At 59.7% G+C, this 23,228-nt stretch overlaps 1 protein-coding gene across 3 annotated transcripts in view; it reads right to left on the reverse strand.

The window, feature by feature from the left end:
- Window positions 1–22,702, reverse strand: part of LOC122214304 (cadherin EGF LAG seven-pass G-type receptor 3) — a 36,582-nt gene extending 13,880 nt beyond the window's left edge. For 2 of the 3 annotated variants that reach the window (XM_042929257.1, XM_042929250.1), the window contains exons 1-34: window positions 18,955–22,702; window positions 16,795–17,445; window positions 16,191–16,416; window positions 15,766–15,881; window positions 15,308–15,396; window positions 15,042–15,199; window positions 14,344–14,507; window positions 13,957–14,082; window positions 13,697–13,866; window positions 13,097–13,282; window positions 12,430–12,546; window positions 11,889–12,060; window positions 11,607–11,748; window positions 11,378–11,498; window positions 10,876–11,059; window positions 10,459–10,560; window positions 8,953–9,047; window positions 8,519–8,728; window positions 8,098–8,293; window positions 7,671–7,826; window positions 7,098–7,272; window positions 6,304–6,471; window positions 5,954–6,080; window positions 5,659–5,865; window positions 5,278–5,452; window positions 4,936–5,048; window positions 4,407–4,486; window positions 3,817–3,943; window positions 3,263–3,379; window positions 3,007–3,155; window positions 2,615–2,730; window positions 2,144–2,302; window positions 1,374–1,574; window positions 100–985 (exon numbers count right to left, since the gene is read on the reverse strand). In XM_042929257.1, the coding sequence (XP_042785191.1) occupies window positions 100–985; window positions 1,374–1,574; window positions 2,144–2,302; window positions 2,615–2,730; window positions 3,007–3,155; window positions 3,263–3,379; window positions 3,817–3,943; window positions 4,407–4,486; window positions 4,936–5,048; window positions 5,278–5,452; window positions 5,659–5,865; window positions 5,954–6,080; window positions 6,304–6,471; window positions 7,098–7,272; window positions 7,671–7,826; window positions 8,098–8,293; window positions 8,519–8,728; window positions 8,953–9,047; window positions 10,459–10,560; window positions 10,876–11,059; window positions 11,378–11,498; window positions 11,607–11,748; window positions 11,889–12,060; window positions 12,430–12,546; window positions 13,097–13,282; window positions 13,697–13,866; window positions 13,957–14,082; window positions 14,344–14,507; window positions 15,042–15,199; window positions 15,308–15,396; window positions 15,766–15,881; window positions 16,191–16,416; window positions 16,795–17,445; window positions 18,955–22,702 (9,929 nt within the window). The remainder of the gene's footprint in view (window positions 1–99; window positions 986–1,373; window positions 1,575–2,143; window positions 2,303–2,614; window positions 2,731–3,006; window positions 3,156–3,262; window positions 3,380–3,816; window positions 3,944–4,406; window positions 4,487–4,935; window positions 5,049–5,277; window positions 5,453–5,658; window positions 5,866–5,953; window positions 6,081–6,303; window positions 6,472–7,097; window positions 7,273–7,670; window positions 7,827–8,097; window positions 8,294–8,518; window positions 8,729–8,952; window positions 9,048–10,458; window positions 10,561–10,875; window positions 11,060–11,377; window positions 11,499–11,606; window positions 11,749–11,888; window positions 12,061–12,429; window positions 12,547–13,096; window positions 13,283–13,696; window positions 13,867–13,956; window positions 14,083–14,343; window positions 14,508–15,041; window positions 15,200–15,307; window positions 15,397–15,765; window positions 15,882–16,190; window positions 16,417–16,794; window positions 17,446–18,954) is intronic. The other variant, XM_042929251.1, reaches the window with a different exon arrangement.
- Between the last annotated feature and the right edge of the window lie 526 nt (window positions 22,703–23,228).

Below are 23,228 nucleotides of genomic sequence, written 5' to 3' on the forward strand. Positions count from 1 at the left end.
CCAACCCATACCCCATTGTGTGGCAGAACACAGGCCAGGGTACACAGGAGGTTGTCTTAAGCTGATGAGGGTAAGGGCAAGTGGCTAGAGCCTGCTTACTCTGAGTCTGGAGATAGCTCTGAGATGCTGTGGGATGTGGCAGAGCGTGGTGTGGAGGGCCCAAGCGCAGAGGCTGTGGCAGAAGGCGTGGCAGTGGTGTGAGGGCCCGAGGGCGTGCTTGAGGACTGCACAGAGGAGAGAGCCGAGGAGTTGAAGGAGGCAAGGATAGAGGAGAGAATGTCCAGCTGCTCTGTAGAGGGGCCATGGCTAGGGCCACTGGCTGGGTCCTCCCTAACTCTGAGCAGCTGCGGGGGTGGCCCGAGGCCTTCTCGTGAGGGGTGCCGGCTAGGCACACGGTCCAGCTGCTCCCCTGAGTTCGATCTCCTGGACAGAGAATCCAGGGGCCGGGATGGCAAGAGGGGGTCCCTTGAGAGTTGCCGCTGGGGAGACAGGGGCAGAGGCGGGGGCTGTGGGTCAAGGTTCCGGGCACTGTGGGGCAGGGGCAGTGTGCTCAACCACTCGCAAGGCGCCCTTAGGTCCAGAGCATCCCGCGACCCGAAGCGGCCGGCCCTGGCACCAGGGTAGTCCCTCGGTGGCTGCCTCCGTGGTAGGGTGCTGCCCCGGTCCCTGGGCTCCAGGCGGCCTGGCGCGGCATCCAGGCGTTCTTGGGAACCTGGCCGACTCAGGGGATGAAGCATAGGGGCAGGGGCCTCCTCCAGTCGCTCACGGCTGAGTTGCCGCCGGAGGAGCAGGTCCAGCTGTTCCCGAGAGGAGTAGCGGCTGGCTGGCTGTGAAAGGCTGCCTGTGGGCCCTCCAGCATAGATACGACCATAGGAGGCAGCTGGCACAGCACGGTGGCCCAAGGTGGCTGCACGGCACCAGGACAGCTCAGGGGCACCCCGGGTCTGTGGCACCAGTGGGTACTGCAATCGGTTCTTCAGGATGCCTGTGTGAGGAACAAATGGGAGTAAAGTAAGTATGTGGGGCAGGGGGTGGCAGACACTCCCTGGGGCTAGGGATGCAGCTGCCCCTGGGATCCCTGTGACAAAGGGTTGGAGACAGAAACCCCTTGGGGAGGGGCAGAGGCAGCCCCTGGGGATCCCACTGCGACAGCAGGATAGGGCTTAGAGTGGGAAGGCAGTCATCCCCTGGGTCGGGACAGCGTCAGTCTCCAAGGTGCAGGAGTAGAGGCAGACCTCCCCTTGAGATCAGAGGAGGAGCAACCCCCAGGTCCTGGCGATGCAGGTGAGGCTCAAAGGGGCAAGAATCCCCTGGGCTGGGGTAGAAGCAGTCTCTGGGGTCCCTGAAGTACAGGACAAAGTCAGGGGTCGTACCTTTCCTCTGGCGCTGGGCCCGGCCCAGGGAGGTTTCATCTCCACTAGTCAGGGCCAGGTCCGGCTGGTTGTTGTTGGCTGCGTCCTTGCTGGTGTCCAGCCCCAGGCGCCTTTCGGAGCCCCAGGTCTGCAGAGCACAGGGAGTGGCCTCACATTCCCCCAGGGCTGGCCAGTAGGACAGAAGGTCATTGCCATCCACGTCTGTGGAGCCAGAGCAGGTTACAGGAGCCTCTGAATTGACCCCATTGATTCATGACCCCTATGATCCAGACTCAGTGACCACCCCCTAACCCTGACCCTAATGACTCCTGAAACTCTGGCTGTACTGATTGAGCAGAGGTAGGAACAAGAGAGTGTTTCTCAGAAATCAATGGACCCATGGAGAGGGTTACTGGTGAGCCTGCCACTCTGGAGGTGGACAGAGAGTAGGGGTGGAGGGACTTGATGGCTGAGGGGTCAAGAAAAATCCTGGAAGAAGAAACCAGGCTGAACCCCAACCCTCATGGAAGAAGAGGGGCTGGAAGAATGACATGTCACCCTGTAACATCCCTGACTCTGACCTTGACCTTGTTGCCCAGGCTATTCCTGGACCTCTAGCCGGCAGAACCACTAGGAAGATAGGGAGAGGTGTGCAGGGGCCTCATGATGACCCCAGGTTCCCAATAGGCTGGTCCCAGGAATCTTCAGGGGATATCAGCGTCCCTGGGTCACACCCAAGTGGAATATGGGGTGTCCCTTGGTCACCCATGGGGTCAGAGATACCCCCTCACCTTTGGGGTGAGTGAGGAGCCTCTCACTCTGGGCTGCCCGGCGGAGTGGACGCTGGAAACGCCCCCGTGTCCGGCCATTGTCCTCGCTTTCTGAGGATGGAATGGACAGACTTCTCTCCTCCTCCAAGGACAGGTCGCTGTCAGAGTCAGAGTCTGCAGCTAGAGTTGGGAAGATCAGAAGGAGGAAGGCACATCAATGGCTCAGGGAGATGAGGAACTTGGGGGTCAAGAAAGAGCCTGGAGCTGAGGGTCTTGGGTTAGCTACAGCAGGGAGCTGGGGCTGGGAACCTAGGTAGAGTCTGGAGTGGGGGTCAGTACAGAAGGGCTGGGACTTGGCAGGAGAACCAGGTGCCTCCTGGGGCAGTGACCTGCGGGGAGCTCGCCCCACTGCAGTCAGCTGCTGCTCTCAAGAAAGGGAAATGGTGGGGAGATCCTCTGCCTCCCTTCCCCCGCCCCGGCCCTGGCCCCTACCTCCACCAGCATCTCGATGGAACATGGCCACATCCAGGTCAGTGGGGCCAGCATGAGCCTGGAGGCTGTGGTCAGTGTGGTCAGCAGCTGAGCCATGTCGAACCAGGACATTGTCCCTGGAAATGCAGGAACCGCCCCCTCCCATCAAAGAGGGATGTGATGGGGTGCTTTGGAGGCTGGGGTGGCTGTGAGCACATAGCCAACTGCTGTGGAATGGCTCTGAAAGCACCCCTGGGTATGTGGCAAGAGGCATCTACGGCAGAAGCAGTAGCGGGGGAACCAGGTGCCAAGATGGGTAGAACCATCATCCCAGGACCAGTAATGCCACCCTCTGGTCAAGTGGGACTGGTCTGAGCTATATGTCCTCCTCCCAAGAAGGCTGCTCTGCTCACCTGAGGTAGCCGCGGCCCCGCTGGCTGTCTTGGTCCTGGGTCCGGCCAGAGCGAGCACTGCTCACTGAGGAGACAGTGGAGGCACCCAGGGTGATGCGGATAAGGCCACTCTCTTCAAAGAGGGCCGTGTTGTTGTAAGCCCCGTGCCCCTACAGGAGGTGGGTGCAGACAAGAGTGTGAGCCAGCTCTGGAGAGGCCTCCAAGCCTGGCCTCTCGGGGCCCCCGGCCTGACTCCCCAGCCCTGAGAGCCCCTCACCGTGCCAGGCGCTGGCCTTGCCTCCTCGGGCGCTGCTTTTCTAGCCAGACAGGCTGGTGTCCAGGCAGCCCGGGCATCTGCATTCAGGACACAGAAGAGCAGCAGCACTGCCAGGCCCTGTGTCAGTAAGGGTCAGCATGGGGTCAACGAGGGGTTACCGAAAGTCAGTGAGAGATCAGAAATGAGTCACAGGTCAGAGGGGGGCCCCCAGGGGGTCAGTCGAGGCTCATATAAGTCACTGTGGGTCAGCAAGGGGGATCAGTCATTGCAAGTCAGTGTGAGGGAGTGAGGGGTCCAGGGGTGATCCAGTAAGGGAGTCAGGGAGAATCTCGGAGGCGTCAGAGTGGCCCAAGTGACTAAGTCAGTGGAGGTCTGTGTGGACCAGCAAGTGGCCAGGAGCCACAGTGCTGGGGAAGGAAGTCCAGGATGGGCACCCTACCTGGCATCAGTCATCCAGAGGAGTCAGCTCTAGACTGGGCTCGATGGCCTGCCCAGGGTTTGGGCCACCCTGCTGAAGCCCCACCAGGCCGGAGGTGGGGAGGGGTGCCAGTTACCTGGAGCCCGCAGAGTGCAGCATGGAGGTAGTGGAAGGCCAGGACACTGTGGTTGACTGCCAAGAGGCCGAAGAGCCAGGAGGCACTGACCAGGAGAAGCAGCAGAAAGCAGCTGCGAAGGCTCCTGCTGCGGAACAGGGAAGGACACAAGGGGACAAGCATGCGTCATGCAGGGCTCATGCGGGGGACACACAGGGGTCATGGAAGGACAGGAAATCACAAAGGAACATGGCAGTCTCCAGAGGACACTAGGGGAGACAGGAGGTCACCAAAAGAACCAGGAGGATAGTTAGGGAGCCATGAGGGGACATGGGGAAAATATGTGGGAAGTAGGGGCAGGCTATGAGAGAAACGTGGGAGATAGGTGGGACACGGGGGCAGGGGGCACAGTGAGCCACCCAGGCCAAGGGAGACTCAGGGGAGACAGCAGGGCAGAGCATGTGTGGGGCCAGAGTATGGTGAGGGCACCAGACAGGGGCTGGCCAGGGCAGGTAGGACTTCACCTCCCCACCCAGAATCTGGAGCTCAGCCTGCCAAGGAAGGGACTGCCATTCTAAGAATCCCCCGCTTCCCCCAGCCAGACAACTCACAGCACAGAGGTCTTCTTGGCCTCCCTCTGCCCAGTGGAGCAGGATGTGCGGGCAGTGAGGAGAAGCATGGTCCCATTCATCTGGACCCATGGCCAGACATGTGGAGCAGGGGCAGGACAGAGAGAGAGGCAGTGAGAGAGGGACAGGGACAGAGAGAGACCAAGACACAGAGAGGCAGAAGCAGTGAGAAACACACATGCACACAGGCGCGCACACACACACACACACACACACACACACACACACACACACACACAACAGGGAGATCAGAAACAGAGAGGCACTTTGGCTCAGAAAATGTCCAAGATAGGGAACCAGAGAGGGACTGAGAAAGGGAAATAGAGATCCGCAGAGAGAGATTGGCAGCCAAGTTTCTGGCCCCACACTTCCCATCTCTGTGCCAGTCGAGTGGAGAACAGAAATTGAGGCCGAGGCCTGGAAACCTGCCGACTGCCACCCGGCACCCCTCCACCAACACCGCCGCACCTGCTGCAGAGCACGCAGGTGGCACCAGGTACAGCACACTCACCACGATGACCAGGATGACAGGGCCTGCGAAGCTCCACATGAGGGGTTCATGGACCGAGATCCAGCAGAAGTCAGGGTTCCCATAGCCCTCTGGATCCAGGCCGACAGCAAGGCCTGTAGGGGAGGAGAGGAAGGACTGAAGGGGTATGTTCTAGAGCAGCTGACCTTCTCATGCCAGGGGTGGGGGCACAGCGGGCTCCCTGCTGAGCACATGGCGTGGTGGGGGGCAGGGATGGAGGTTGGGGTAATGATCGGGACTGGGGGCGGGGGCAGGAGTCAGGCCACGTGATAGGTACAAGCCAGGGGTCGCAGGCCCGGATGGGCCAGGGAGCAGAGCCCTCACCCAGCAGCACGGCAGGGACGCCCCAGCCCAGGGCGTGGTAGAAGCGCATGGCGCCACGGTCCACGTTGCGGGGCTCAACCTGCATGCGGTAGAGGTGCAGCCCCTGCACGAGGAGCCACGCGAAGGTGCTGAGGAAGAAGTAGTGCAGGAGGATGGCGACCGCAGTGCACACCAGCTGAAGGCAGGGTTGGGGGGCGTCAGCACCACTCCTGCCTCACCCCGCTTCTGACCCCTAAACCACAGCACCTTGACCCAGCATCGTGCCCCAAACCCGGGCCCCAACCTGAGCATCCCTGACCCCTGACCCTGAGCTTTGGCTCCAGGACTTCCTGAGCCAGGTAAGGCCATCGAGACACAGGTCCCCTGGCCCCGACCCTGCACCTGGTTGTGGGTCCTGTGGATCCCCAGCAGGAAGAGGAGCTCTGCCACGCCCAAGGCAGCCGCCACGTTGGCATGGATCACACGCATGTTGGACTTGAGGCTGCGCAGGCTCAGCAGGACCGCTGCGGTCAGAAGCAGCGCGGCCACAGACACTGCCATGACCACATGTGTGAACACCGCCAGCAGCTCCAGGTCACCCTCCAGCCGCTGTGGAGACAAGGATGGTCACTGGGGGTGTTGGTCACCCCTGCCCTTTGGCCTGCCCACGTCCTCAGGACTCTGAACACAGTCCCACCTCACGGGGCGAAGCATCCATGAGAACTCCAAAGGTGCCTGTCCGGCTGCAGCGACATCGAGCATGAGACCCATTCCTGTGTACCAGCTCACAGTCCCGTGCCGTCCACATGCCATGCTGGTCCGCCCTGCAGCCACAGGGCAGTTAGACCTATCATCCCCTCGGGAAAGTGCCCCGTGGCCTGGCGAGGGGTTGTGACAGACAGTGGGGAGGGGCAGGGGGCCTGAAGCTGAGGAGCCACATTCCTCATTGGCCTGGGTGCCTAGGGACATTGGTAGGGGCCCCAGGGGCAGGCTGGGCTCCCCAGGGGCCAACAGGGGACCAAGGGTTTCCGGAGCGGAGGTTCTCACGGGCCAGGCGGGTCCCACTGCACGCAGATCGCCTTGCTCCGATTCGCTGTCTGTAGCAGGCGGAACTCCAAGCTGATCGGGGACTCTAGGACACCCCTTAGGAAGTTGCGTCCATGGAACACAGCCACGCTGACCACCGGGGAGTTCATAACAGGGTTCTGGGGGAGCCTGAGGAGACACCCCACCTGGGCTCAGACCCTGCTGACCTCCCCAAGCTCTGACTGCCTACATCTTGGGTCTTCATGCCACCGGCATGGCTGACTGAGAGTCGGGATGCCCCAGAGTGGATGCTATTTTGGGGAACCCCCTCAGCCTCCCACTGGGCTGATTCAAGACCCTGAGTCCAATGGCATAGCTAGGCTGTCATGGTTCTGCAGAAATGGCAGGTTCTCCGCAGCCGAGGGACACTGGGGTCTATGGCCTGAGCAGCTTCAGACTGTCTACCTCAAACTGCCGTCCCTGCCACCCCGATGCGACCTCCATCGATTGGTCAGCCTGTCTTTGCCTGCCTCTGTTAGCCAGTCTGCCTGTCTGTACCCGGCACATGTACCTCTCCTTTATGAGACTGTCCCCACCTGTGGCTCTGTGCCTGTCTGCAACCCTGCACAACCCCACAGAACATGATTCACCTAGAAGCCAGCACGGACAAGGCTCCCTGGAGCTGCACATGGGAGCTGTCTCAGGATGACTGTGAACCTGCTCATTTGCCCATGAAAAAAATGGGTGCTAGACTGAGTAGAAGCTTACAGGCAACTCAGGGGTGAGAGGCCTGGAAGTAATGCCCCCCGTGGTACCTGGCGCCCCGGCGCTCGGCCTGGAACTGGGCAGGGAGCAGCCCCCCCAAGGTGCGGTAAACAAGGAGGATGACAATGGAGATCCCAGGCTCAGGCTCGGGCTCCGGGGGGGCCAGAGGGGGGCCCACACTTGAGGAGGTGTAGTTTTCCGTGCTGCTGCTGCTTGTGGACAGAACTGCCAGGGGAGGGGGAGGAACCACTGTCAGTGACCTCTGACCCCAAGCACCCACAAACCCAGCTCTGAACCAACCCATCGCAGCATCAAGCATGGGAATCTCTTCCCTGAAGGTCCAGGTCTGGGAGATGGAGAAAGCAGGAACCCATGAAGGGGATCTGGGCTCTCCAGGGCTGGATCCTGAATATCAAGGTGTGGGAGAGATCATCTGTGGTGAGGGAGAGAGTCCGGCGAGGCGAGAGCAGTGTGGGGGGCTGACATGGGAGGGTCTCACACAGGGGTCTGACATGGCGTGGGTCTGACAAGGGGAGAACTGGCAGGAGGGCAATATGCTATCTGGTGAAAGAGGTGGGATAGGAAAACAGGACCCGGGCCAGGGGTCACCCAAGGGATCTCACCTTCAGGTGGGGATGGCCGTGGGGACTGGGGAGGCAGCAGCACGTGTGTGTGAGGATCCCAGGCATCCTGGCCCCGGAAAAGGTTGCTGTGGTAACGAGGGTAGCGACGGGTTCCCCGGGTGGGACTGGGGTGCTCCATGCGGTCGATGCTGAGCACTGCCCAGGAGGAAGAGGGATGAGACCCAACAAGGATCTCCTCCCCATGCAGAAGGCCCCACACCCTCCTATCTGCATCTTATACCCAAGTCCCACAATCCCTCACTTCATTGCTACCAGCACAGAGCCCGTCCCTGCAAAGCACTGAGGGAGGTGGCACAGCCTCCCGCTACTAATGTTGACATCAATAGCCCCCAGCCCCTCAGATTTCCAGGTCCTTGCCCTTTCACAGCCCCCTTCCTGCCTCCCCCCCATGCCACTCGCCACATACTGATGTTGGGCGTCACCAGCCCCACGGGATTCAGATATGTGAGCTCCATATTCCTTGCAAGCGTGGCTGCATACTCCTCCAGATGCTGCACCAGCCCTGCGCTGCCTGGGGAGCCCCCAGGGGCCCGCTGCCCCAGCGCTGCCCACAGGTCCCCGGTCTCTGGGGCAAGCAGTGCAGAGCCGGCCCACAGCAGATTCTAGAATCAGGGAGATGAAAGTGGGCTCAGCCAGGTGAGGACATGTGAGGGGAGACAAGGCAGGTCTGAGGGTTATGGCTGGGTGCTCAGACACACCCCAGCCGGCAAGGGCGTGGGTTGGGAGAGGACAAGGGAAGAGGGAGAGCCCAGGGCCTTTACTTCCTCAGGGTCAGGAGGGGCCTGAGCAGGGGTCCAGGAGATGGGGAGCACAGGAGATAGCCCCACCTCATTGAAGTGGGCATCCTGTGTGGCTGTCAGCCCAAAGCCCTGCTGGTGACTCTCAAAGGCCAGCAGGTGGGCCAGCAGTCGGGCAGTGACTCGGACATCTTGACTAAAGTAGTGGTCGGTGTGGCCGGTCACCTCCCGCAGCCTTTGGGCCAGCTTCTTGGCCTCCACAGTATCCAGTGCTGTCTTATTCAGCTCTAGGCCGTCCAGCTGCCAGGACAAAGATGGGGATGGTCGCTCTGTGGTCCCTTAGGCCTTTCTCAAAAGCTTCACAGGAAGAAGGGTTTGGCCAGATTAAAGGGCAACCAGGAAAAGCCCAGGAGGTCAAAGGCTGGGGTATGATGTCTGGGCCCCAGCCCAGGCCTGGGGAAGCTGAGGCCAGGGCCAGGGCCAGCGCAGGTCTTGAGTGCAGGGTCAGGTCTGGGCAGTCTCACCAGCAGGTTGAGTTCTCGAAAGGCAGGGGAGGTACAGTTGAAGAGGTCAGGCTCCAGCCAACCCTGGTCCTCATCACACAGCCTCACAGCAGCACCTAGGGACAGGTGAACCATGGTCAGGACTGGGGCCGGAACACCTTCACTGATCTGATGAGCACAGCACCCTCCCCCAACCCAGGGGGAGCTCTGAAGCAGAGACCAGAATAGTAAGCATCTGTGGCTGGACAAGCTCCCAGCCCAAGCAGGTCCCAGCTGCCTATCAGTCTCAGGGGGCCTGTGGGCCATTCAGAACCACTGATTACATAAAGCAGAGCAGAAAGGTGCGCACGCTCTCTCTCTGTCTCTCTCTCTCTCTTACACACATAAACACACACACACACACACACACACACACACACACACGGGCCAGAGCAGATTCACAGACATGTGGCCCAGGGCAAGCAAACACATAGACCAGTGCCCACGTCTGCACATACACGGACGTGTGGATCAGGACAAACACACAGACACACATGCTCTCTCCATGTATGCACACACAGACCAAGGTTTCCAGGAGTACTGTGTGACCAAAGTGAGGGTGGGGTGAAAGTTCTCACACCAGCTTCAACTGTCCCAGTGGTGGACTCTGCTGCCCTCTCGCCCTTGTCTGTGAGATGGGGATGGGGGTTGAATGAGAATTGACCTGGGTCTTAAGAGAGCTCGTAGCCACCAGCAAGAGGGACCCTAACTTGAACACAGAACCCCCCCAAGACAGACACACAGACACGTGCACAGGCACAGAAAGACACACACATGAGCATGCATACAGAGATGATCTCTGTCCAGCCACTGTGGAGACCTCAAGCAGCAGGGAGGGTTCTGCAAGGACCTCAGGCAGTGGGGAGGGGCCCTCAGGCAGCAGGGAGGAGTCTATAGCGTCCTCAAACAGAGAGGAGGGCATTTTTTGTGACTTTCGACATAGGAAAAGGCCTGAAGAGACCTCAGGAACTGAGGAGGGGGTCTGCAAGGATCTTAGGAAGTGGGGAGGGGTCTGCAGGGTCCTCAGGCAGTGGGGAGGGGCCTCTGAGGACCTCAAGCATCAGAAAAGGGCCTCCAGCATCCTCAGACAGTGGGAAGGGGCCTCCAGGGACTTCAAGCAGCTGAGAGTAGCTTTTAGAGACCTCAGGCAGCGGGGATGGGTCCGCAGGGATTTCAGGCAGCGGGAGGGGTCTGCAAAAGCTCTGGCAGTGGGGTGGGGGGGCGCAGCACACCTGAGCAAACACGTACCCCTTACCTGCACCCCGCAATCCTGCCCAGAAGCCAAGAGAAACAGATGGAGGCTCAATGAGGGGGTGGGGAGGGACCCAGACCCCCTAGGAGGTATTGAGGAGCCCACATGGACCCCTACCCCACTCCCACTTCTTTGCAGGAGCAATGCCACCCAACTCAGGAAAAGAAGTGGCTCCAGCAGTCGGAGGACAGACCTACTCCCACCCTCAATGATGCCCCTGCTCCCCAGGTACTCACCCAGGGCCCCTCGAGGACAGGGCACTGAAGCCATCATGCCAAACTTGGTCTGGGGCCACCACACGCCAGATCTCAGGGACTTGGGGCAGGCATCATAGAGCACTAAAGAGAGAGGAAGCACTGAACCAGGCAGCCAGGGACTGGGGAAAATGATAGCCACACCCACTACTCCTTTACCACCCACATCAGACCCACTACCCAGCACTCCCTCTCTGGCCTTACAGGAGCTGGCCTGTCAGGTTCTGTAACAAGTCATCAAAGTATCTGGGACAAATGTGGGGGGTGTCTAGGTATCAGTGGTCTCCTTCAGGAAACACTTCCCAGAGCCCTACCCAAGGAGTCAAACACGCCAGAAAGCTTGGTGGCAGCATGCCAGAGCCAGCCCTCTATATGTGGAGCTGCGTGGAGCCTGCTCACCTCGGCAGCCACTGGCTGTCACCTCCGCAAAAGGACTGTCACAGCTGTTGCACTGGCGGCCAAGGGCTCCTGGGCGACAGGGGCACTGCCCGCTGTGGGGTGCACATGAACGCGAGGTGGAGCCCACAGGGTAGCAGTCACATGGGAGGCATGAGTCGCTGCCCCGTGGTCGGTAGTGGAACTCCTATTCGAGAATGGATCAGGGGACTGAGGTCAGAGATCGGGGCTTAAGGTAGGGGTCTCAGGTCAGGGCTTGAGGAATGAGTGGAATCAAGGGCAAAGGGTCAAGAGAACAGTACTCACAGGCCAGAAGGAAGATTGGGCTTCAAATGAAATGTAAGGGAGGAATCAGACATCAAGGACTAGAGGTGGCAGTTAGATGACAGGACAGGGGTAAGAGGCTAGGGCCTAAATCAGGTGGCAGAGATCAGCAAGCTCGATAAGAATCACAAATCATGGCTAGAGAAAAGTTAAAAGGTCAGGGGTCAGGGGCCAGGCATACCTTGCAGTGACACTGCCCGTTTGTCTTGTTACAGTTGGGGTCAAAGCCCTTGTGAACGTCACAGTTGCAAGGGCCACAGGTTGGGCTCCCCCACCAGCCCCGTGGGCACTGCTGGTCCATCCTGGAGGTAGACAGCCAGGTGAGATGTGAGATGCCTCCAAGATATCTCAGTGATAACTCCCTCCCCCCACCCCAGGTCTTTCCATCATCTCAGTCTCCAGCCCCTCACCTGTGCTCACAGTGGTGCCCGAAATAGCCACCTGCACAATCACAGGTATAGCCATGGGGAGCTCCTGGAAGGTGGCGGCATGACCCCTGGTTCTGACAGGGATTCAAGAGGCAGGCGTCCACACACCCTGGGCCATAGTAACCTGCAGGTTGGGTCAGCGAGCTCAGGACACTGGCCACAGAGCATGGGAGTAAGCAGGTACCTGTCCTTCCAGTGATCCCAGTCTTTACCATGAGCCCCCAGTTCCTACCCAAATCCACCCTGCCCTACCCCAATTCACACCTGGCCAGCAGGTACAAGAAAAGGTCTGCCAGAGGTCTCGGCAGTCAGCGTGGGGTGGGCAGGGTCCAGATGCACAGGCGTTGGTCACTATACAACCAGGTTCCACGTTCACTCGGTGGCTAGGAGGAAGCAGGGCTGGGGATCCCGAGGGCGTGGGGCCGAGCCATACCCCCTATGGACACAGCCAGCAAGGTGTGAGCCCCATGTCAAAGCATCTCAGCCCCTACAGAGCCAGCCACCTGACATGCAGTCTCCCTCAAACCCCCCAAAAAGCCCAGACCCTGACCCCAATATCCCCAACTCAGCCCCCCATGGGACCCCTAATCGTGCTGTCCCTGACACAGACCTCTAATGACCCTTGATAATGTAAGCTAGACCCTCACCGCCAACAGCACAGAAAGGCCCATCTCTGATGGCTCTGGGTCACATCCCCTCCCCATGCCAACCCCTATGTGAATGCAGCTTTTCAAGTCCCAAGGTGCTCCTGACCACTGACCACGCACCCTAATGGCCCAAATCATGTTCCCGTGCTGACCCCCACCTGGATACAGCCAACCAGACCCTGAGGAACCTCCTCTTCACTGCTGGGGGGCAGGCCTCCCACATGGAGTCGCTTTACCTTCAGGCCCTGCAGTTCACTCCCCACTGCCATGGTGTCCTGGGGGAGGGGTACAGTCAGCACTGGGGGTGTGGGGGCACCTGATGGATCCCTGCCCTACCCTAGAGTCAGTCTTGGCCTTGTCCTAGCCCTGCATGACCATCCTCTGTCCCTCTGGACCAGGAGAATGGTCTGGGCATGCGCTGCCCCTGAGTGCGGAGGACCTGCTGGAGTGTGAGGGATGGATAATAGCAAGGTTTCAGTAAAGAGCTGGGTTCAGACAGGCCTCTCTTTCCTGGACCCAGAATAGACCCTGAAATTTCAGAGCTTTGAGACAGGGAGATCAGGGCAGAGGCCAGAAGGGGTTCCCAAGAGTTAGGGAATGTACTGGCTGCAGAGGTACCCCAAGACCAGGCCAGAAATCTGGATAGCCTCTCTAACCTGAGCAGGCCTGGCTGGCAGGGTGGGCTCAAAGCAAGGGCATGAGGAAGGGACTGCAGGGAGAGTGATGTACAGTGGAGACAGTTGAGGGGATCTGGACTAGAGAGGGGTCAAATGAGGTGGGTCTGGTTGGGAGACTAACGGACTACCCAAGAGTCAGAGATCAGACCTGGAAGAGGCTATAGTCCAGTGAGACCATGAGGACATGGTGGCCCCGCCGGCCACCTGGCTCCTCCTGCAATTCCAACCGCAGATCGTGCCACCGGCCATCACTGACAGTCACCTGGTCCAGAAGGAGGTGGGCAGCACGGCCCGAGCCCCTGGTCACTGTCACCGACAGCAACCCCCGATCCAGCTGCAGATAGAGAAGCACAGCCCTGGGTCAGGGCCCCAAGTTGGGCTGGGGCTTGGAGAGTCAAGAGGTGAGATCAGGGGGTTCAGACATCAGAACTGCAGGGCTAAGGCTATATCTGGCACACAGGGCATTGTGCCATAGGGACACCATGTCCCTGAGAGTGAAGTTAGGGGACTCAGAGGTCAAGATCAGGGATTATGGATTGGTGCAGCTAGCACAAAAAAGATATGCTGGGGCCCTGCACCTGCAGAGGATATTATGGTGGGGAAGAGGATCAAGGGCCAGGGTCCAGAGTAGGGCCAAGTATGGTCAGTACACCTGGCAGGACTAGGTTGTAACAGACCAGGAATGTTGCTGGTGGCATTAGAGGTTGAGAGTTGAGGGTCTAGGGAGGGGCCAGGAGGACAGACACACCTGACAGAGGAGTGTGCTGTGTGGCCCAGCCTGCACTTGCATCAGGACCCCCTGAGTCGCCCGTGTCCGAAATGCCAGCCCCAGGTACCACGGCACAGACACAGTCATGTCATTTCCAAAGTCCCAGCTCAGCGTCCCATTGCCACGGAAATGATGGGGATGGGCCATGGCTGGGGGGATAAAAGGAAGAGGATCACAGGTCCCACCTGAGGAAAAGACCTTACCCTGCAGGCCCCTCTTGCCCCATGATGCCCACTCACTGAGCCTACAGTCTTTGCCACCGAAGCCCACAGGGCAGTCGCAGCTGAAGCCACCCCAGCGTTCTGAGCAGAAGCCGCTGTTCTTACAGGGACCCGAGTCGCAAAAGTGCAGCTTGGCCTGGCAGCCTGGGAGAGGAAGGCACATGGCAGATGTGAGAACGTGGGGGGCAGGGGGCACAAGTATTATCAGGACACAGGGGTCCAGAGGGGCCAAAAGTGGCCATGATTTTAGCCCCAGATTCTCTCAAGATGGAGTTGGAAGGAGACAGGCCCTAAGGGTTAAGCTATGGCACAATGCTTGCCAGCAAAGGAAACAAGGATGAGGTCAGATTTGGAATCACTCCACATAGCCCTCTTCCCCCTCCCTAATGTGGGGACATGGCCTACCTGCCATGGTGCCATTGTTTGCAACGAAGGCTGCCATGTCCATTCGGCGGCCATCAATGTACAGATCCCGCATGCATCCAATGAATTCCTTGTGCGACACGGGGAAGTTCTCGGGGAGGTTGGGGACACCCCCCAGGAGCAGAGGGCCCGTCAGGTCCAGGGACCTGAGGATCAGGGGTCCTCATCATTGTTGGGACAGAGGCCAAGGTAGGGTTGCTCCTGAGGGCCACAGAAGTGGGGGTGGGGTGGGAGTAGGACTCAGAGGGTAAAGGTGATTTAGGGGGGAGGGTAAGGCCAGGGAAGAAGCTGGGGCCTAACTTTAGTTGTGGGGGTGCAAAGGAGAGTTCATGATGGGCAGATGGTCTAGGGAAAGGTGAAGGGGAGGGGCTGAAGGCTAGGATGAAACAGTGAGGCATTTGGGTGGTTGGCGAAGAATCTAAGGGGATGTGGGGCATTAGGAAGGGGGCAGTGGATACTGGAGGACTGGGTGCTTGGGGACTGTGTATGGGAGCAGGGAGGCAGGGGTAGAATAAAGAGATGGGGCTACGGTGAGGTAGGGGAGAGGATTTGTGTCATAGTGGAGAGAGGATTTGTGATTTGGGGAAGGATGGGGTGGCAGGTTGGAGACGGGCATGGGGTCAGGGTTGGAGTGGGCTTTGGCAGGCAGAAGGCATGGGTATCAGGGGCTGGGGTCTCACTTCTTGGAGCTTGTTTGCATGCCAGCAGCTGCACATGAGTAGTTGCCAATCTCAGCACCAAACTGCAGAGCCACAGCCACGTCGCAGTCATCCACGCTCAGCACAGCCACTTTATCCTTGGAGGGGCCCTGAGCACCCCCCAGGGCATCTGTCCGGGGCTAGAAACCCAGGCACACCACTCAACAGGACCTCCAGGATTGACCCCTAAGGGGCAGAACCTGGCATCCCAGCTCCCCTCATACTGCCATGCCAAGGGTGGTGCCCACCTTGTTGTAGTATCTCAGATGCACTGTGTGCCACTGCCCGTCACTCAGGCCCCCTGGAACTGTAGGGCTGACCACTGTATTGGACTCACCTGTGCAGGGGATACATGTGGAAGGTTGTCTGGAGCTGCCTAGTTACCTTTCCCTCCCCATCCCTACTCAGGTACAGTTACTCCCAGGATGGTCAGGGATACATCAGATCAGTCCCATCCACTGGTGACCATACTGGCTGGACCAGAGTACCTTGGAAGATAGGAGAAGCACACACCACTTGGAGAGATGGACTTTCTCCCAGGGAATGGCTAAGGGGGTAAGATCCTCACTGATGTCTGTTTGACATGGAGGTACATGTTTAGGTGTACAGTGAGGCAAACCTGAGGGGACTCGAGGCTTATACCCCCCAGCCATCTCACCTACTCATGTACCCACTCCCCCACATATACATCCACGGGAGCACCCACCCGTGGAATATGTAAGCCGCACTTGCCCGGCCACAAGCTCCAGGGCCAGGAAGTCGTGCTTCTCGTTCAGGCGCCCGTTGTAGAAGAGTAGTCCACTGGGCTGCACTGTTGCGAACCTGGATGGGGTGGACAGGGCAAGTCACGAGCGGGACACCTCCTCACACCCACCATCCCTGCGACAAGAAGTTTCACGGGGCGCCAGCCAGGCTAGGGTGAAGCAGGAAAGGAGGAGAGCGGGTGCGGTGACGTCAGGGACAATGCAGTGATGTCAGGGACAGTGATGCTCCGAGACACCCAGGCAGGACACCCGGGGAGGGGCGATGTCCTGTGGGACGTCAGGATGGGGCAGCCGGGAATCTGACTCAGGGTCACAGAGGGAGTGGGGACGGCGTGGAGGCGCGCAGAGATACCGGGCGGGCACCTACGAGAGGGACAGCGTGAGGTGGAAGCGCTGCCGCAGACCGCGGAACATGACGAACGAACTGGGAGGGAAGGAGCGCGCCGCCACCTCGCAGCGCGGGCCCTCGAAGGCGCCGCCCGCCGGGCACTGGCAGCGGAAGCCTCCGTCGGGCCCGTCGGCACACGTGCCTCCGTTGCGGCAGACGCCGGGGACGCAGCGTCCGGCCTCCGTGTCCAGCTCGCAGTCTTCTCCTAGGAGTCAAACCAAGGTTGGAGGAGGTCACCCGCGGCTCCAGGGGGCCCCGCCCCTCCAAAGCCTCCCAGCCCACAGAAAGGGCGAGCTCCCTGGGGGCGGACACGCCTCCTATCGGTCTGGCCCCGCCCCACGTTCCCAGCAGCTCCGGTCACGCCCCCACGCCCCAGGCCACGCCCCCGCCGCAGTCTCAGCCCGCCTAAGACCTCTATTTCTTCAGGGCTTTAGGTTCTCCCAGGGCCGGGTTCTACGGCTTCGCGCTCCGCGGCGCCGCACCCGACCCAGGTAGACTCAAGACAGATTCCCCATCCTCGCTTTCACTGTAGTTCCGCCCTCACGCTCTGCCCGTGGCGCCTCCAGGCCCGCGGCCCGCCCACCTGTGAAGCGCGGGCGGCACACGCAGGTATAGCCACCCTCCCGCCGCGCGCAGGCGCCGCCGTTCCGGCACGGGTTGGAGTAGCAGAGGTCGAGCTCCGTCTCGCAGAAGTCTCCCGTGAAGCCGGGCGGGCAGCGGCAGCGCAGGCCTGCGATGGGCTGGATGGGTCTGAAGAGCGTGGAGGCCGACGCCAGGAAGGGAGCAGACGAGTCGAAGCGCAGCACGGACACGCACTTCATGTAGTTCTCACAGGGCTCGCGTAAGCACACGTTGTCGTCGAAGGGCAACACGTCTAGGAGCGAGCGCGCGGCAAGGGCAGAGCGGCGCACGTACAACTGCTCTTGCAGTTCCTCGGAGCTGAACCAGGGACCCGCAGCGCCTGCCCCGGCCCCGCGCGGCGCCAGCGCCGAGAAGCTCACATTGAGCACGGTGCCCCCCACGTCCGTGTCATTCTGGATGTTGAAGATGAAGACGTCCTCGGCGGGTGTGGCAAGCACCGCGGCCACGCCTTCCAGAAAGTGGCCCAGAAGCGGTGACAGGAAACGCTCCTGCCACATGTTCTCAAGGCGCACGGTCAAGCTGTTGGCCAGCAACTCCTCCGTGATGATGACCACGCGTAGCACACACTGCGCCGTCACGCTATGCAGCCCATCTGCGGGTGGGGGTAGAGGCAGTGGTCAGTCTGGGGTCAGCGGCTGCCCTTCCCTGGGACTCAGAGAGCTGGGGCCAGTGAATGCCTAGACTCCCAGCACCTGTGAGTCAGCAGGCTGACCCTGCCAGACACAAGGGGGTCTGGGGCTTGTGACCACCAACTCCCTCAGCATCAGGGTACCAAGTTGCTGCTTCCTCTCCCCTCCCTCCAACGCCAGGAGAAACCTGAGTCAGCCCTTGGGTCAGTAAGCCATTCCTCTAACAGCACACAAGAGAGTCCCTAAATAGTAACTCACCTTCCCCCAGGTTATGGCCAGCAGCCACCCTCACTCAGAACATAAAAAGGAGCCAGGGCCACTGACCACCCACCCCTACCCCCCAGCATTGCATAACCAGCACAACATCCCCTCAAAGAAACAAACAGACTTCTAGATTAATACTTACCCATCCCCTATCTCTGGTCAGCAAACTGCTTTTCCATGGCACTAGAAGGGCCCCTGGCCCTGTGACCACTCAACCCCATCCCCCAGAATCCTGGCTCAGCAAACTCTCTCTCTCCAGGAAGGTCTTGAACCCTGACCACCACCCACCTGCCCCCTCAGAATTCTTGGATCAGAAAGCTGCCCGTCATCCCAGATCTGGGTCCTGTGATCTCAGTGGTCACCTCTCAAAATGAGAATGAGGTGCTTATATACCTTGTCCCCAGACCCTAGTACACACTGGATGGCCAATAAGGCTTGGTTGTTGAGTGAACTTAGGGATAAATGAAGTCTGTGCCTTCTTTGGCAGTGTGAGGAGTCCATGCTCCAGAATTGGGAAGTGAACAGCAGTGGAAGCCTCTCTGCCAACCTCTGCAGCAGCAGGCACGATTGCAAGAGCCTCTCCCACCTACACCCTCCTATGAGGGAGTGTTTGTGAAAATCTGGGGCTGTAGAGGTAGAAAAGAGGCACGTGGGCCTCTGGACATTTTCCCAAAGGGCAGGTCCTCAGTCAGTCCCTTGGATAGCTGTCAGGCCAGTATGGGCCCACTCTCTGTCTGAAGCTGCCAGAGTAAGCTGCTATTCATGACCATTAAACTATTGGCCCACCTTCCCTGTACATATGGGGTAAAGGTCAAGCTGGACCCAAAGTAATGCTTCATCTGAACAGGTGTGAGCTGACTGGCCCATGCTGGCTTTTCCTGTGGCCTCCAGAGCATTAAGCCAGGACCGGCAGGCTTTTGGGGATGGGGGCACTATCCCTAGTGTAGTAGACAGTTCATACGGTCTTTATGGGATTTGCTATATGCCCTAGAATCTTTGAGGTTCTGTGGAGACTGTCCAAGACCCTAAGCAGGCTATGAACCTAACCTGTAAAGCCTATGGCAGATCCTGTGGGGGTGCAGGAACCCAGCATTTAAGGGATTCTTGGAAGGCTTGGAAATCCTTCTTTGGTTTCAGGTGCCCTGTGGAGCCCCTGAGGCCCTGAAGGTTGGGGTCACTGGGTCACTTGCTTGCCCCCCACCCCTCACCTGTGACAGTCACCAACATGGAGGCCACCAGTGGGCGGTTGTTGTCTAGCTTGCGGCTGAGTCGAAGCTCCCCACTGGTCTGGTTGACCACCAGCAGCTGCAACTCATTGCCCCGCTCAAAAGAGTAGAAGAGGTGGTCAGAGACATCAGGGTCATAAGCTGGGATGCGCCCAATAACGCCTGAAGGAAAGGTGTCTGAGCGGTTGGATACATAGTTGTTGAAGAGGATCTGGAAGTTGTTGAGCACAGGGCTGTTGTCATTCTGGTCAACCAGGCGGACATGCACAGTGGCTCGACTGACCAGAGGGGCAGACGTGGCCTGCACCACAATCACATATTCCTGGCGGGCCTCATAGTCCAGGTCAATGAGTGCTGTCAACTCTCCAGAGAAGATGTCCATTTGGAACAGCTCAGGGATGTTCCCCTCCACAATCTGGTACATTATATGTGCATTGGGGCCTTCATCAGGGTCTACCGCAGTGATCTGAGCCACCACTGAGCCCACAATGCTGTTCTCCTTCACTCGCACCTCAAACTCCTCAGCTGGGAAGACAGGAGCATTGTCATTTACATCCTGCACCGTCACCTGGATGCTGACCGGAGTCCTCAGTGGGGGTACACCTCGGTCCACTGCATAGGCAGTAAGTTCATACACTGGTACTGCCTCCCGATCCAGCCGCCTCACTGTGCGGACAATGCCAGAGGTTGGCTCAATGGTAAAATCTCCATCACCATCTTCCCCATTCTGGAAAGTGTACTGGACCCTGCCATTGGCATGAGCATCTCGGTCAGTGGCTGAGATCTGCAAGACACTGGTGAAAGGTGGGGCATCCTCAGATACCAATCCCGTGTAGTGGGAAGCCACAAACTGTGGAGCGTTATCATTGACATCATTGACCATCACCTCCACATAAGTGGTGTCTGCCTTCTGTGGGATGCCATTGTCCCGAGCTGTAATAGCCAGTGTGTAGGTCACCTGGTCCTCATAGTCCAGTGGAGCCTGTAGTGTAATGGCCCCTGAATCTGCATCAATGCGGAACTGGGGCAGGTTGTCCTCCAGGAGATAGGTGATGCGAGCATTCTCACCCACATCATCATCGGAGGCACTGATAACCACCACAGTGCTACCCACTGGCCGATCCTCATTCACGCTCACTGAGTAGTGGGCACTTTGAAATACAGGCCGGTGAGTGTTGGCATCTGTGATATTGATGTGCACATAGCAGTGATCATGAAGCGCACGGTCAGAAGCAGTTAGCACCAGCTTGAAGTAGCGTTCCTGCTTGTAGTCCAATGGCAGAGCCAGTGTCACCAGACCTACACCCCCCTGGGTGCTGATAGCAAACCGATTCCGGGTGTTGCCACCTGTGATCTGGTAGCTGATGGCACTGTTGGCATCACGATCTACAGCGGTCACACTGACCACAGTAGTGCCCACAGCTGCATCTTCATTCAGCCGTAGGTGGTACTCCTTCATCGTAAACTCAGGCCGATTGTCATTAACATCTAGCACAGTCACCGTGACACTGGCTGAGGCTGAGAGTGGAGGTGTGCCATGGTCTCGCGCCTCCACACCAAAGAAATAATGCTCCACAGACTCACGATCCAGAGGACCACTCACAGAGACCCAGCCAGTGGCACTGTTTATCACAAAGGGCATATCAGGTGCCACACCAGTTAGGGAGTACTCTAATCTGGCATTCTCCCCATGGTCCGCATCCACTGCCTGAATGTGGATGACCGAATGGCCCAGGGGTGCGTTTTCCAGTACAGAGACCTGGAAAGGTGTGCTGACAAAGATAGGAGTATGGTCATTGATGTCCACTACCTGGATGCTGGCCAGGCCTGTGTTGTTGGACAGTGGTGGCCGGCCTGCATCCTGCGCCCGGATGCGCAAGGCATACTCTCGCTCTGCCTCAAAGTCCAGAGGTGCCACCACCTGGATCTCGCCCGTGAGGCTGTCGATCGCAAAATGGCCACGACTGTTGCCGCTGATGATGTTGTAGTGCACCAGTCCATTGGCATCCTTGTCCCGGTCGGTGGCTGTGACGCGTAGTACCACCGTGTGGGGGCGCACGTCCTCGCGCACTTGCGCCACGTAGCGCTTCTCGCTGAATTGGGGCGCGTTGTCGTTCTCGTCCAGCACAGTTATGTGCACACGCACAGTGGCAGAGCGCGGCCCAGGTTCCTGGCCCTGGTCGCTGGCCTCCACCACCAGCTCGTAGCTTTCCATGTGTTCGCGGTCTACGCGACCGCTGGTGCTTATGAGGCCAGACCGCGGATCAATCTCGAAGGCGGCGGCAGCAGCGGCGCGCGCAGCTGGCGGCCCCACGAAGCGGTAACGCAAGTTGGCGTTGGGGGGCGCGTCGCCGTCTGTGGCACGCAACTGAAGAATGGGGTAGCCCTCCTCCACGTTCTCGCGAAGAGTCTCCCGGTATTGCGCCTGCTCAAACACTGGCGCGTGGTCGTTGCGATCGGTCACTGTAACGGCCACCATGGTAGTGGCCGAGAGGCGCGGCGAGCCGTGGTCCTGTGCCGTCACGCGCAGGTAGTGCCGCTCCATGCTCTCGCGGTCCAGAGCAGCCTCTGTGCGAATGAGGCCGCTTAGTGGGTCAATGCTGAACAGCTCCAGAGAGCGGCTGTTCATAAGCGCAGCCAGCGAGTAAACTAGGCGCCCGGCCTCGCCTGCGTCCGGGTCCTGCGCCACTACGCGTAGCACCGCGGTGCCAGCCGCCTCGTTCTCGGGCACTAGCGCCTGATAGTTGTACTGCGGAAACTGAGGGTGGCGGTTCGCGGCGCGACGGGGGCGGATCCTGCTCGCTGTGGGTATTCTCCAGGTTCCCGACTGAGCCCGGATCCCCGGAGGGCGCGGCCCGGGGCGCTGCGGGAGGAAGCGGCGGCGGAAGAGACCACGCGAGCGCATGCGCTCGGGCGTCGGCTCGGGAGCTGTCCGAGACTCGCGCAGTGCTGAAACAGACTCGGGAGCTGTCCTCTCTATGAGCGGTGCTGAATCCAGCCCAGGGCCACATCCTATAGCCCTGGGGGGACAGTCCGGCTGGGGGGCTGTCCTCGCCTCTCGAGATGTCGCAGTTCTCTCGCTCTGACCCCTACGCCTCGGTGCCCACAATTCCCCGCAGCAGCGCGTGGTTCCCACTTTTTTGGGGGTGCCTCTTCCAGGATTCCTCTGGGAGAACACTGGCTTGTAACCACGGGGCCGAACCAGAAGGTCCAAAGGGAAGGGAGAGCTGTTCCTCAGGCTCGGGACCCCTGGGGGCAGAGCCTCTGGAGACTGACTATCTTTTCGCAAGGGTCCTGTCCGCCCGCAAGAGGAGACCTCTGGGCGCCAGCATAATAGAGCCCCTGGTCCCTGTCCTGTTCCTTGCCCGCGTCTGTCTAAAGCCTGGACCCCATATTTCGCTCCCAACCCCGCGTCCGGCTGCTCAGGGAGCCCTCTACCACTCTGGGCGCTTTGCCTTCCCCCTCGGAGCCCCAAGAAGACAGGCTCCCTGACTCCCAGGCCAGGCTCTTCATCCTCTTGGACCCCGGGCGTCTCGGGACAAAGAGCTAAGGCTCCGCCGCCGGTCCGCGCCCCTGGCCCCGTAGCGGCAGCTACCCCTGGGTCCCAGCCTTGGCCCCCGTCGACCCCCAGCTCCTCTCGGCTGAGAGGGAACAAAGAGAGGAGGAGAAGGAGCAGGAGTAGTGGGGTTGTCGGCCCCCTGAGACCCCACCAAGGCGGCCGCCTCGCCATCACCCCCCGCCTCCCCACACGGCCTCCACCGCCCCTCGCCCCGGTCCGGGCCTTGGGCCCGCCCCGCCGCTCGGGCCCCCTCCCGGGCCCCTGCCGCCGCCCCGGTCCCCCGCCTCTCGGCCTGTCGCTCCGCACCGCCTTCGCCCTCTGGGCACCATCTACTCCGCAGCCAGAGCCCCTTTGGCGTGCGGCCCCGGCTTTTGCCGCCCCCACCACAGCATCCCCGACGCGGCTGCCGCCTCCCGCCGCTCCAACATGGCTCCCGGCTTCAGCGATGGTTCGTTCCACCTCAGCCCCGAAACCCCAAATCCTGTGGTACAGCCCGTTGCGCATGGCAAATCTGACTGCTGAAGCTGTTGTCGCCATCTTTATTAAGGGCAAAGCATAACTGCTGCCCTCGGTGCTGAATAAGGGTTGGAAGGTTCGCCGCCCCTGGATCCACCCTCCTTGCTTTGGGACACCCCCCTCACCCGCCTTCCTTCTTCTAGGCGCGGTCTCAGCTCCATCTCTTATTCTTTCTTCTGTT

Source organism: Panthera leo, chromosome A2 (assembly GCF_018350215.1).
Source record: "Panthera leo isolate Ple1 chromosome A2, P.leo_Ple1_pat1.1, whole genome shotgun sequence".
Classification (NCBI taxonomy): domain Eukaryota; kingdom Metazoa; phylum Chordata; class Mammalia; order Carnivora; family Felidae; genus Panthera; species Panthera leo.